A 14,298-nucleotide genomic window follows, 5' to 3' on the forward strand; every position below is an offset into this window, starting at 1 on the left:
AGGACCCTTGAGGTGCAGATGAAGTCTACATTCAGAGCCTTTAGTCACCAATGTCTGTTGGAAAGTACATATCCTCTGCATGCCTCATTGACCCCTCATCCAACTCACTGAACACCAACTACTGCTCAATTCCAAATTCAGTGCTAAGCCAGGACTCAGCAACATCTGCTGGGTCTCTCCCAGGTGTTTTAACATTTTCCTGCACTCCTAACCCCAGCAGAAAAAAACAGTTTTACAGTTTAATAACTATTTTCTTGCCCTGTTAGCAATGACATTTACGCTACACTGTCAACCAGCTTGGTCAATGGGCAAGTACTTGCCCCACCATTGGCCAGAAACAGGATCTGACATTACTGCTCAATAAATGATTCAAAAGGTCTGAGTACTTGTTCACAAAGGACTGAAATTCCACAACTGGGAATAAGCAGAAGACAATGAAAGAACATACAACATCTCTTCATGAACTTTACAGTGTTTCCTGGCTCGTGTTCAACAGTTCAAGTTACTAAGTGGCAGAGAAAAAGCTATCTTTTTGGCACATACCCTCTGGCATACACACAAAAATTACAATTCAAGCTGAGCAAAGGGACACTTAATTTTTCCTTAATGAGTTTGGCAGAACAATTTTCCTGTGCTTCTCTCCCTGCAAGGAGTGTCTTAAAATGATAGCTGATCAAAAACTAACAACATACAAGATACCTGCTGACTGCTGTTTTTTTGGAACGATCCTTAAAAACATAATGAAAGCAGCATGGCATAGGCTAGTTGCCATTGCTAATGTGAGGACCAGCTGCTCTCTAAAAGTGGCTCTGTTCTGAGGGGAATAATGTGTAGTGAATCCAATCTCTCCGTGTTATCGTGTTGAGAAATGCCATTAGCAAAAGCCAAGGGAACAGTTTCTCCATTTAGCAGATATTTAAAATAGGTTACCAACTCAGAGGGTTGGAACGATTTCTTATCACGGACAAACAAAAGTTCACTTGTACCATCTTGCTCCAGTAGAAAGGAGAATTGGACACAGGGCTCCCTTCACAAACACGTGGATAGGAAAGAAGAAACTCTACAAAGATTTCTGTAAAAGTCTTCTCCCAGTGGCAGGATCTGGAACTTCTGAAAAAAAGCAGGCGTTTTGTACTCTAAATCTGCCAGTATCAGGATCCATTGAAGACATCTGTCTTATTTCACTGGAGACAGTAACATCAAAGAACGGTTATTTGTACGTTACATTTCGAAAGACATACAAAACATTTATAGCATAAGAGGTCATTATTTTCTTTACAACAAAATCTAGGTTGTTATAATAAACTCTAACTTAAAAACACCATGCACACAATCACAATATCATATGATGTTTATTATAAATATATTAGAAAAAAAAACCAAAATTAAATCATAAGCAACCACCTTTTTTCTTCCTTGGAACCCTTTACTATTCCATATTAAGATGTAAATCTGAAAGAGAAAAAACTACAAGCATATTGTTACATACCCCTAGTGCCTTGAGTGTGCTGGACACTGAACCACAAAGGAAAACTGGTCACAGCAAAATCTCAATGTAGTTTATGCAGGGTTGCAAAAGAAAAGGGATCGCTTGGATCAACAGGCTTTTACAGAAAAGAGTTGGGGCAAGGGGGACAATCTAACTGAGGAAATGTTGCATGCTGCTGTTTTAATAACTTGTTTGAACAAAAAATGGTCTCCACCTAGTACTTTTATCTAGTTACTTTGGTATTGATTTCCCTACAGCTGTAATATCAGAGAGCAGCAGAGTTCGTCAATGCTTTTGAAGATGCAGTTTAAAAACAACTATATTGATTGCAGTGGCTATGACACAGGCAGAGAACAGTCCCTACAAGTCATTCATTGCTGACTTGTAACCTTACTGAGAGGAGTTTACTCACTCATTTTACACTCTTCTGGTTCATTTGAACATAAAAATATGGCAATGATTCAACCACAGCATATCTGGCAGTGCAAGCAAAGGAACTCACAACAATTGACAATCGATGTAATTTGCACCCTATGATGACTAGAGAACGCAGCTCGTTTCATTAGAAATATTGTCATTTCTCCAGACATCACAAGACATTCTTTTTATTCAAAACAGAAGCGTTTGCTCTTAACACCGTTTAAAGTTTGCTATGTTGCTGAAAGTGTGACACCAAGGAAAGTACCTGCTCTGAGGCTTTTATGTGTTTTGTCCAGAGATATTCTGCACTGTTACTGACTGTATCCTCTAAGAAGTATCGGTAATTCACCATCATGCCACAGGAGGCAGTAATACCCCGGGGGCTTGTGTCTGCCATCCAGTTAATCCGCCACATCACCGCTCCGTTCTGTAGATGAAAGTTTGCTACCGGATTAAGAGCATAACCACGATGCTTCTCTCCATACAGGTACCAAGCACAGAGCCTCATAAAAGGCAACTGCAATACATGGACCAGTCTTTCAGATCTCACCCATTCATTGTTAGTTAAGAGCCTCTTTAGAGTTTCAACCGCAGGACCTCCTGTGATCTCAGAGATTTCTTGACACTCTGAATCCGTAAACAGTTCATTTCTTCCCAGTTCCTTTGTTTGTGAAGAAAGAAGTCCAATAAGCCACTTGGTGAATCCAGGGATAGGTGACAGACTAGAAAACACTTTTATCTGAGTAAATTCCCCCTGTAGACAAAAAGAGAAGAAGTCACAAAAAGAATCAAGTGTGACTTTAAATGAATGAGAATGCTGGCTCAAGGAACAACCACTAAACCTTCCAAAGGAACTGTTCAGGATAGCTTAATGTCAGCAAGGATAATGGATATTGAGGAAAAGATCATCTGCCATGGCCAAAAGGATGATTCGCTGCATTAAACACTAGCTAACAGTGCATGCATACACCACGTAAAATCACCTTCCTCAACACTGATTATTTTAAAATAAACATTTGTCATTTGGGGAAAATTTTTGCTTTTAAAACAATGCAATTGTGATCTGCACAATAAGTCTGCTTTGTGTACAGGTGTTTCTCATAATCCCACAGCAGCTCCTGTACGTTCTGTCATGGGCAGAAATCAGCCTGTGTAAAGATAGGTCACATAACGAGCTCAGCCGCTCGAGTGAAGTGAAAGGATTCAGCCTTCTAATTCTCAAGACTTTCTTGCTTTTTATTTAAGTTGTCACATGGAGTGTCTTTTCTGGTATCAAGAAGCTTGCAGGGACAAAGGAATGAGAGGAAGGCTTTGGCTGCATTTACATGGTAAACTCAGAAGGCTTTTTTCCATTAATGCATATAACCAAGCAATGCATCTTATCTAGACTGTTTGTCCTGGTGTCAGTGGCCGTTTCAGGCAAACTGGTACAACTAAGATTTTCCTGCAGACAGCTTTTACTAACATTTGAGAAGAGATCATCTGTTGTGAGGTGGCTACTTTTCATAATGTGCCATAAATGCTGATAAAGCTCCAAGTATAAAAACTGTAAGCTTACAATAACATTGCTGATCACACTGAACGACAGACCTGATGCAGAAGCAATGGAAGAAGAATTACCTACAGGTGTCTGAACAAAAAAACTCTCTCCTTTGGCAATTATGACAAAAATATATGTGCATTGACACCAGCATTAGATGAAGCCATCAAATTCATTGTTACCTGGAATTAATGTGGATATTAAATCTGCTGGATGGGTGTGGAAAGAGAGAAAAAGCTGCTGAAGTGCAACAATGCAGAGTGCTTTTTTAAATTACTTTTCATATTGGGGAAAGAGGATGGAGGAGGTCTCAGCTATTTATTGACTTTACAGCAGCATCTTAATGTCAACAGAAAATTGCCTTTAAATGACTACAGAATACATTTTTCTGCTTTGAATATTTTCTAAATTATCATTAAAAAATCATCATCATTGAGAGGCTAACTTAAACTGACAAATGCTAATGGCAGTCATGCTGTTAGGGCATTGCATTGTAAATGTATCCTCTACCATCTAAAATAGGGTTGTCCAACTGCTAAGCAGTTGGGGGTGAATGCCCCTTGGACCATACCAGCAGGAGCCGCACAGCCCCTGGGCTACACCAGGGCAAGCCATGAGCCCTCCTGCACACCACATGTATGCCTGCTCTCCCTTCCCATCGCCCACTGCAGAACTGAAGTGTGCACCCACCTCCTCCCACCACTCCTCTATAGCAAAATAACTACCCACCTCCTTCTGCCCTCCCCCCCACCTCAATGCACAATGCATTTGGTTGGGCAGGAACTCCGGGGCCAAAACATAGCCCCTTGCAGTCTGCATGCCAACCACAGGCTGCAAGATGAACAGCCCTATTCTAAAATATTAACGGCATCTAATTAAGCATCAGGCAAACACTGTAAACAGAGCACTGGTAAACACCTGCACGCTAGTTTTGTGACAGCCCAAAGTAGGCTCTAGTGGCATGCAGAAATCCACTCATCTAGAAAGTATTTCTGTACTGGAGCCCATGAAATTGGAATATACAAAATAATAATAAAAACAGTAAAGTCTATCATGATGATTTGAGCAGATTTTTTTTTTTTTTTAAATCAAGAAGTGGCAGAAAGCAAAGAGGTTACTTAAAAACCATGCTGATCACCACAAGATCTAGATCAAAATACAATTCTATGTTTACAGTTCAGGTTAACAGGCAAGCCAGACATCCAACAGAACAAACGCACGGGACAAGATTTTCAGAAACACTCATATTCAACTGCCTCTCCTAATCTGGCTGCCTTAAATACACGCATGAAGTCATTTGTGCAAACATTTTTTCCAAGTTCAGTGTATAAATGGCTATTTGGTACAGGGTGATAAATTAGCATACCAAATTATTTAAATATATATGCAAATTTAAACCACCTGGACTATAGAGGAAATATTTTAACCTTTATTCTACATATTATACAATTTAATAAACTATATAATATGCAATCAATTAAATTGTATAATATGTAATTGTAATATAATTATGTGTTTTTAAAAATCTGTAGCAAGAAAAGAGGTACTTTCAAGAACGCTTTGCACTTTCATTAGTACTAACTAAATTATTCCACTATTTGAGTTCTGATGCAGACTCTTCTCTAATTATTATTTTGTTAAAATGCATAAGCCACCTGTACATCCATCATCTGAAATGAACTTTTATCTCCTGTGTGTTAGAGATTTAGAAACTTGTCTCCAGCTTGGAAACATGCCTACAAATCACTTCAGCTTACTACAACAGATTTCCTCTGCCAAAAACAGGAAACCCTCACTATTTGCGGGGTCGGCATTCGTGGTTTCAAATATTCACGAATGCTGAACCCACATCTTGAATACAACTGCCGCTGCCACGCTCCCACCACCGCCACCGTGCCCTCCCCGCTCAGGCCGCCGGGGGCACTGTGTTCATGAATGCAGACGACATTCATGAATGCAGTGCCTTATTCGCGAGAACATTTCCCTGCAAATGGTGAGGGTCTCCTGTATTGAAATCCCGTAACAGGGTAATATATTTTGCAATCTGCAGAAAACAAAAGCTATTCATAATATTGAAATACCCTGATCAATCATTATCTCATATCATATCAGAAGAAGGTCCTATTAGGGAGAACCGAAAGTTTTTGTTTGACAAAATATCAAAACTCTTCTAAATCAAAGGAAATATCCATCTCTGCTACCCCAAACTTTCTTCTTGTGTCCAGAGCCCTCCCTAGGGGGAATTGGGGTGACTGCCCCAGGCCCCGTGCTTTAGGGGGGCCCTCAGAGCTGGGCCAGCTTCACATCAGGCACTTGCCACCCCCCACCCCTGCTGCCAAGTCTAGGCCCCACATAGGCTGATTTGCCCCAGACCCCACACAGTTGTCTCTGCGTGTGCTCATGGAAAAGTTTAAAAACCTGGGAAAATAAGCCCCTTGTACAATTTACTAAGCTGCATAATAATTATATTATTAATTGCTACACTTAATTGTTGCATGATAAAACGATCAACCAGAATTTTAGTATTACAATTTTTCTCTCTCTTTGAATCACATCAGGAGTATAGAAATTCAGTTTAAAAGAGAAAGTGGTGGCTATGGAGCTGAAGTTATACAAACCATTGCAACAATGACAGAACAACAACAGTGAACCTCTGACCAACTTATTCAACTCAGACAGTCTGGAGGATAGGGCTAAGATTCAAAATGACCAAGATAAACTGGAAAAATACTCAAGAATAAAAATATAATTTAATTAATAAAGTTCACCATCTATGCCAAGCTCCAAACACAAAACTGTTCTTCCTCCCTCAGTTCTCCTATGATAAGGAGATGCAAGAGAAGTGGTGCAGAACTACAAAGGCAAAGATAATGTCACTGGGGGACAGTATGGGTAGATTTGAATCCAAGTAGAGAACCTCAATTCAAATCAATCATCCATTTTAATTACCGGTTCTATCTTTATTTCAGTTATTTATTTTTTTTAAATAAATGTGCATGCTCGTTGGCTGCTGTAACCATTAAAGCATGTAGATTTACAACTGAACAGACCCTTCATCATGTATTTTGTACATCTTTTTTGCCATCAAGGAAGAAGCACTATACCTAAATAATTTATTTAAACAATTATATAGCTTAGTAGATGCATGTTAATTATACATTTTCATGTCAGAAAATACTAAAAGATATATTACTTCTTTACTTCCTAATTAACGTTTGATCATGATCGGTGTCAAACAGCTGCATTAAGATGCTGATGAATTCAAAACACACAAAAACAGCATGTATAGTTGTTTTTTATTAAGCAACACAAGCTTGAATATTTTAGAAACTTTGAACTTCGACATAAGCTTGAGAACTGTGTCGATCAGAGCTCAGGGAAGGAGAAGCTATACAACAGACGTACGAGACCAGCCAGGTGGGCTCAGCGAGGATTCTGACAAGGTACATGGCGCTGTTTCCTGGGACACAGGCTGCCTCCCTGCACTGACTTTGCGGGTACTTTGTACAAGTAGCCAGCCTAGGATATCCACAGGATGAAGCCCTTTATTAAATATACAGCCTAAATAGGCTGAAAGATTTATAAGCTTCAAGCTTATAGTTTTGGACAGAGGCTTTGGATCCTGCATACTCGGTTTTTTAACATTAAACATTTTAAGAGATTACAAACATAGGTCCTATCATTTTGCATTAAATTCAGATTTTATTTTACAGCAGGTTTAAAAGGAAAAATTAAACCAATTTGATAAATTAAAAAAGAAAAAGCAAGTACTTTTTTTTTTTTTTTTAATCAATCCTACCAGGAAAATGTTGGATGGACATATCTGTCAGCTTTGTGGCCTCTTTACAGTAGTAGACACATGAAGGGACCACGGTAGAAATAACTGGGCAGTCTGTGACAAAGAATAAAGCTTTGAATTATCCTCTTGAGAGGAACGTGTTGTCTAAATGAAAAAGTGGAAAAAGTAAGAAGTACCTGCATCTACATGCCCATGAAACTGGCTGACAATTTCAGTACAATTTTCCACCTTCCCTACAGGTCTGTGACAGAAATTTGTTAAATGCATTGATTTGTGGTCAGCACAGCATTTCCACTAGGTAAACAGATTAAAAGAGAATTACTTGAGTGCAACATAATTTGTGGCATTACATGATCAAATTCTGCAAAAACACCCTTAAATTCTGTGACACTGGTAATATCATTCAACATAAATTCATTTCTACCTCCATATTCCATCTCACGGCTAAAAAGTATGATTGCTTGAAAGCTGGTCTATTGTTTTTAAGAATTACCCCTTTTCCCCAGCACATCTCAAGCAGCTCACAGCTCAGAACCTGCCTTCTTTTGATGTAGCAAGGAGGAAATTTGGAACTGCAGAGGTTGGGTAACCTCATCAACTCCTGGTCTCCCCACCCTATACAACGATGCACAGCAATCCAACTCGTTCTGCCCGGTGAAGGTGGGAAGCTGGAGAGCATGAAGCAGCTCTCTGGGAGGGAGAAACACAATGCAAGTGCCAAAGCCACAAATCTTGCATGTTTGGCTGAAGAAAAATGATGTTCTTTCAAAAAAAACTACTACATTCTGCGACATACTGGAAAGACCCCAAATTCCCATATCACAGGATCAAAAAGACTGCAGGATGCCCTGATTTAAGATGAATTGAGACAAGTCATAACCTTTAGCAATACTGCTTTGCTATCAGTAACTGCTCTTGACTGATGGAGTATTGTCTTCCTGTAATATTTTTATGGATCTCTTCTGATAGACATGAAATTTATTTGGGGGTCAGGGAGGAAAAGGAGGGGAATCCTCAAACTTCCCCTACAATTCATGCCCCCTCAAAAAGCTCACAGTTCTGGGGTACAGCAGTCCATGTACATGATTATTAAAACAGTGTCTAAATATTCACCTTAAGAAAAGTTTAAAACTTGTCTGGAGGGGGAAAAAGCCCAAAGAAACATGAGAAAAGGATCAAGGTAAATTACTTTTGAAATAAATCTTATGCTCCTACGTAAGCTCTTAACTTGTATGATTTTAAGAACGTCTGATTTTACACACACCAAAAATGCACTGGGGTTACAAAGCAGAACTTGCATTAAAGGCTGTGGTTGTCAGGGGCACAAAGGAAATGTTTTTATTCAAAACCTGGAATAGCCAGTCTCATCAGCGCCCAGTGAGTTTCCCTGGCTTTGGCAGGGCAAAAGAAGGACCAGAACTTTCAATCAAGAGACTGACCTGGTGGAAAATTTAACTCTCTTCCCTTTCAACCTCTTGTCAAGTACTTCCTCAGGGAAGTCTTGCTGTTTAACCCACAAGCTAGTTCAGTGTACTTCCATGGAAACTCCAAATGCGCTCACTAAGTCTCCCTTTGATCCACTTTCATCTGCCTCCCGGTCTGTCTCAATCATGTAGCACTCCCGACATTCTGATCCACGGATCTTTTCCTTAATGAACCCAGTGAGACCGGTGGCAAGAATAGGGTGGCATAGAGATGAGAATAACCAGTGTCAAGAGATCCTGGTTCAATACAGGTAAGAGGCCAGAGAAATGACAGCCCTAGGTAAGGACGCCACCACCAAAATGAGAAGCTGTCTTCTACAGGAGTTCTCAACTGTGCGGGTCAGGAAAGTGGAGTCAGAAAGTTGATATGCTGTTGAGAACAAGAAGCAAGTGACTTCTAGGACAGAAGCCAAATGCAACACCATGTACTTGTGGGTGGTAGGCTGGAATTTTCTCAGATGATGAAAAGCAGCATCACTGGCCACCCTCACTTCTGTGTCAGTATCTTGAAGACAGATGGATGGAAACTCCACACTGAGCTGTCGACTATTTAACTGCCAGGTCATTCAGCTGTCAAACAAGTTGACCTTGTGTGTGTAATCCTGGACTTAGGCTACGTACGTTTGCCCACAGGGGACAGCCTAGATTTTCTCCTTCAGATTCAGTGACCTGGTAGTCCTCTGTTTGTTCACATAATAATGACAGATGACAACACAGAGACTGGCTAGTATGTGATGGCCCTACAAATGACCCTTAAGGGACTGCCAGCCTGGAGTTTGTAATAAGAAGCTTCCTCTGAGATCAGCATGAATAGAGAGTAAACTAGTCCAGTCAAAATGGCTGAATTCCAGGGAGAACATGCTCCTTATTTGTTTCTCAATAACTTACAGCCTTAACTGAAGGTCCTCTATGGTCTAAAATAGGAAAGGGGAAGAAAAGAGCGTAAATGATTTTAAGGTTTTTAGGCATAATTGCCGATAGTATTTGAGCAGGAACACTGGATCTACTGCTAGAGACAGAACAGTTATCAGTGTTAAAAAGCAACAAGAGAGCTCTCTGAAAAAGCCATTTTCCCTACCACAAAGAGACTTCCTACCCTCACAAAATCAAAACGGTTCTTAATCCTGGCAGGAATCCAAGGAAAGGTAACGTGCTTCCCAGTGTCCAGGCTTTTTTTATGCTGGCTGATCTGCTATCTTGGGCCTAAAGCTTGATGAGTTTTAGGAGAGTGGTGTAGGTGCAAGCTGTGAAGCAGAAATGCCTGCTAGGTCAAAAAGAAAAAAAAATAGGAATGCAAACATATACAACTTCACCTGCTGGACCAAGAGGAAAAAGGTTACTTACCAAAATGTAGAGCAGCAAAGTTTGAAAGCCTTCAGTACTCCGCCAATGAAGACAGCAGGGGATTAGGTTCTCATTGCTGCTCACCAGCAAAACAGACAGGTGCTTTTTATACTGGGGCAAAAATCAAGCCCTTCCCTTCCCTATGTCAACAGGTCTGGTCCTACCTCCTAGCATGCAGAAGCAGGCAATCAACACACTTCACATAATGAGTACAAGATAGCCTTTTCCAGTCTGTATATTCTCACAAATGCCCACGCCGCAGCTCCTGATTATCAGTAACAAGTCTATTTGATATGTGGCTTCAATGTGATGTTGACTGTTTACCACTGACCTTTTAGAAGGAATCTGCACGTCAGACCCAAACCAAAGTACTTATCAGAAGTTACTGGTCACGGGTCCATTTAAAAAATAAAATAAAATAAAATAAAATAAAATAAACCTGAAGGCAACATCATTATTTTTAGGACAGGGAAGACATATTGGGAAAATGGCCCAGTTTTTCCAGCTACAGTTCAGGCTATCACACATCTGATGAATGTTTAAGTTTAAGAGCTTATCTTAGCCTGCCACTTCCTGCAGAAAAAAATAAATAGATGCAGTAAAGCATGCACATTTATGTTGTTGCTAAATTGATGTGCTAGTTTCTAGGGCTGCTGGTGGAGATCTGTTAATGTTTATTTTCTTGTCAAAAATCCACACACCATTAAGAAGCAGCTGCTGGCTCGGGGTTTTTCTTGTTTGTTTGTTTGTTTTTGCAGAAGGTTGCAGCTTCCTTCCTATTATCTGCGACTCATCTGAAACCGTGCCACACTGCAAGAGCCGAGCCAGGAAAGCAACAGTCCAAGGTCACATTTTTCATCTACGAACGCTAAGCTTGTGTTGGAAATTATGATCTCCCCAGGTCACCTAGATCAAATTAAGGTAGTAATTATCAACAACCCAACCAGAAAGTTAAAATCTGCTCTCAATTGTTAAGCTGACATGTCATCCAATAGCATGCTATCAGTTTTTTCCCCAAGCACCACTGACTGGGAGATGCTAACCATTTTTCTCCAACTCATGCCTCATCAGTTATCCAGGTCTTTGTCACCTATAGATTGAATTATTACAATGCACATTTTGCGAAGTTACAGGCCGCTTGGAGTGGCTATAAACATATCCCTAAATAAATGCCTATCTAATGAGAAATGCATCTGCTTACCAGCATCTATCAGCTAGCAAGAAAGACACTGGTAAGCAAGTGAGCAGATGCCTATCTCAGAGCACATTTCAAAAGGGCTCCAAATTGAACTGGAAGCCAGCTCATTTCTGGAAGCAATACACAATGTTTAAAGTAAGTCCTACGTGGGATGAAACACTTATGTCAAAGACAACCCACCCTGCGTTATCCATGCTAGCTGAGACTAGACAGAAACATCCAGATACACCGTTCTCAGATGCATACACCAGGAAACTAATGACAGACTTCAGACAGTTCTGGAAATCATTAACTTTGGGAAACAATGAAAGCCTATTTATTTTGACTCTGACAAGGTCTGGAATATTTTTGTTGACATATCAACTTCTAGATACTGGTCATATAGATATATAACACACAGAAACATATAAACAAACAGACACACTATAAATCACATTTTTGCTAGGTGAATGAATGTTAAGACTGGATTTTTAGCCTGGCATACTTTTTCCTATGACAGCCTGTGTACATAAAACAAGCTACTCCCTTGAGCCATTGCTCTTAATTGCTTAAACATCTCCTTGTAACCTGTTTTTATCGTGTCTATGCTACAATGCCAACAGTAAATGGCTAGACAACGGACCAGTAAGAGTAAATACTTAACTGATTCCACCTGCTGATTACTAACAGGCTCTCACTGTTATCCAGTGCCCTTAACTCCACAAACTCCTCCATTTGTTTTAAATTAGGTCAATGCTTTAGGGCATATGGTACTTATTTTGCCTGATGGTTTCTATAAGATCATATACAGGACTCAGGCAGGCAAGGTTCTTTGAGTTGATGTGATATCTTTTATTAAACCAATTCAGTGTTTGGGAAAAAGTTCTTAGCAAGCCTTCAGGTGCAAGCACCCTTCTTCAAGGTATGCTGGACTCAAGCTTTTGAAGTGTGTATGACTGTTCCTATCTACGAAGTGCTTGGACACACACTCACACAAGACCAGGCTGAAAATCCTGAACTAGGTAACTTTACACTTCTAGGCAAAGTCTGCGCCTAACTTAGAAGACTAAAAAGTAAATTCCCATACGGACAGGTCCTATCCTAATTACCCAGGCGGAGAATTTCTTTGCAGCCTCCTCTAAAACACAAAGTACTATTTCCGGAGACAGAATGCTAGACTACATATAACACATTACTCTGATATTCAATTCCCATGTTCCTATACAATTTTTAAAAATCCTTCCAAATAAAGGCTTCAAAGTAAAAAGACTAACTATAAACACATTTCTAAGTCAGTGGCTTGTAGTTATATCATTAAATCAGAAAAAATACATGACAGGCACTACTTTGCAGCTTCTCTTATGAAGAACGACAGCTGGGAGTCCAGTTTTGAGGTTATACTGGCATTTACAAGTAGAAGTGTCACAGTGAGTTAAGGCAAAGTCAAATAAAGAAATGAAGACTTTTACTGGAGAATGAAGACATTTTCTTAAAAAATGCCTTCAGAAAACATGAATCAAATAACCTGCAGCTCAAGCAGATGCCCACAAAGATTAACACAAAATACTCGAAGAGGTACAAAAGTGTATAAACATTAACTGTTAAATTAAGGAGGTAAGGAGAAGAAACCATAAGGAAAAAAGGTTTACTCAGTTCTTTCACAATGTTCTCTCCTTTTTAAATTACAACAATTCTCAGTACTCTTGGACTTCAGCTTCTGTCTTTGAATGAACCGAAAAGATCTTTGTGTTTATTAAAAAAAAAGTTCTCTCCCCACTTCAACTCCTTGAACTCTGAATCTATCCACTCTTCATACAAAACTTGAAATTCAATTTAAGCTACTACATGATGGACACATAAGAAGATGTTTGCTGATGTTACATGGCTTAGACTGCTGTTGCTGACTCCAAACCAGCTCAACGCCATTCTATTATTGGTTAAAACTCTGTTACAAACCAATATGCCCAAACTGAACTAGGCAAGTGTTCGAACATCCTTGACATTTTGCTGACCCAAGATGCAGAGCAAACAAACACACTGAAGTGCGATTGCCAAAATGCTGTACCCTTTTGCCAAAATAAGGCTGCCAGAAGTATTGTTGATCATGTTCCACCTTGCTTAGGATGCCACAGTTCTGCAGAGGTGGTTTTGCAACACAAAGTTATTTCAATTTTTAAGTGCGCTAGATTTTTAAGCTGAGACAAAATTAACTGTACTGGTTCACCAAAGACTAAAATTACTGAGTGGCGAGTCAGGTCATGGCATCACGTTCTTGCAATATTCAAGACAAGAGATTCTCGATGTGGAACGCCTTCCTCTGCCCTCCACCCAAAAAATAATAATTCCACATAAAATGCTGCATCTACGAACCTATGATCAACTGGAAATAGTATGGATTGGGGACAAAAATTGAATACATTTTTCTAGACATGGAAAGTCAGTTCTCTCATTATTATGTATACCCTATTTCTAGCAAAAATGACCCGTTCACTAAAACACGCCCATTCTCCCCTAAGAGTTCAGGAACAGTGTTAACCTTCCATTAACTTGTGATACAGTTTGGCAGGAAGAAAATATTCCACATTTTGACAAAAGGGTTACCTGCCAACTCTAGTCCATGGTGTAGTTAGGCAGGACTGAGCTTGGAGTACAGTTTCAGTTCAAATTGATATAATTTTATTGTTCATCTAGCTTATAGGCATCACAATCAATACTAATGAAGAAGAATGGTGTTGGGGAACATGTGTAGAAAGTATAAAGGTGCAGTATGAACTGTAAACACTGGGTGGTTGGGAAGAAAGAACAAGTAGTAGGAGTTGGGCAAGGAGAAAAGAAAAAAAAAAAGAAAAGATGAGAACTAAAAATGAGTAAGAGACAAAACCACTGGCTCTAAATAACTTCCTATCCTCCATTTTCCTCTAGCTCTCCCATCAAAATACACACACAAATCGGAAGTCATACATTAGAAAGAGGAGAAATGATACAGACAGAAGAAAATATACACTGAACTTGCTACAACTAAATAAAACAGATAGAGAAATAAAG

At 39.6% G+C, this 14,298-nt stretch overlaps 1 protein-coding gene across 1 annotated transcript in view; it reads right to left on the bottom strand.

The window, feature by feature from the left end:
- Window positions 1-1,333: 1,333 nt before the first annotated feature.
- Window positions 1,334-14,298, bottom strand: part of MLYCD (malonyl-CoA decarboxylase) — a 39,560-nt gene continuing 26,595 nt past the window's right edge. Inside the window, exon 5 of the mRNA XM_014609263.3 lies at window positions 1,334-2,663. Within this exon, the coding sequence (XP_014464749.3) occupies window positions 2,130-2,663 (534 nt within the window). The 3' untranslated portion in view covers window positions 1,334-2,129. The remainder of the gene's footprint in view (window positions 2,664-14,298) is intronic.

This window comes from Alligator mississippiensis, chromosome 10 (assembly GCF_030867095.1).
Source record: "Alligator mississippiensis isolate rAllMis1 chromosome 10, rAllMis1, whole genome shotgun sequence".
Taxonomy (NCBI): Eukaryota; Metazoa; Chordata; order Crocodylia; family Alligatoridae; genus Alligator; species Alligator mississippiensis.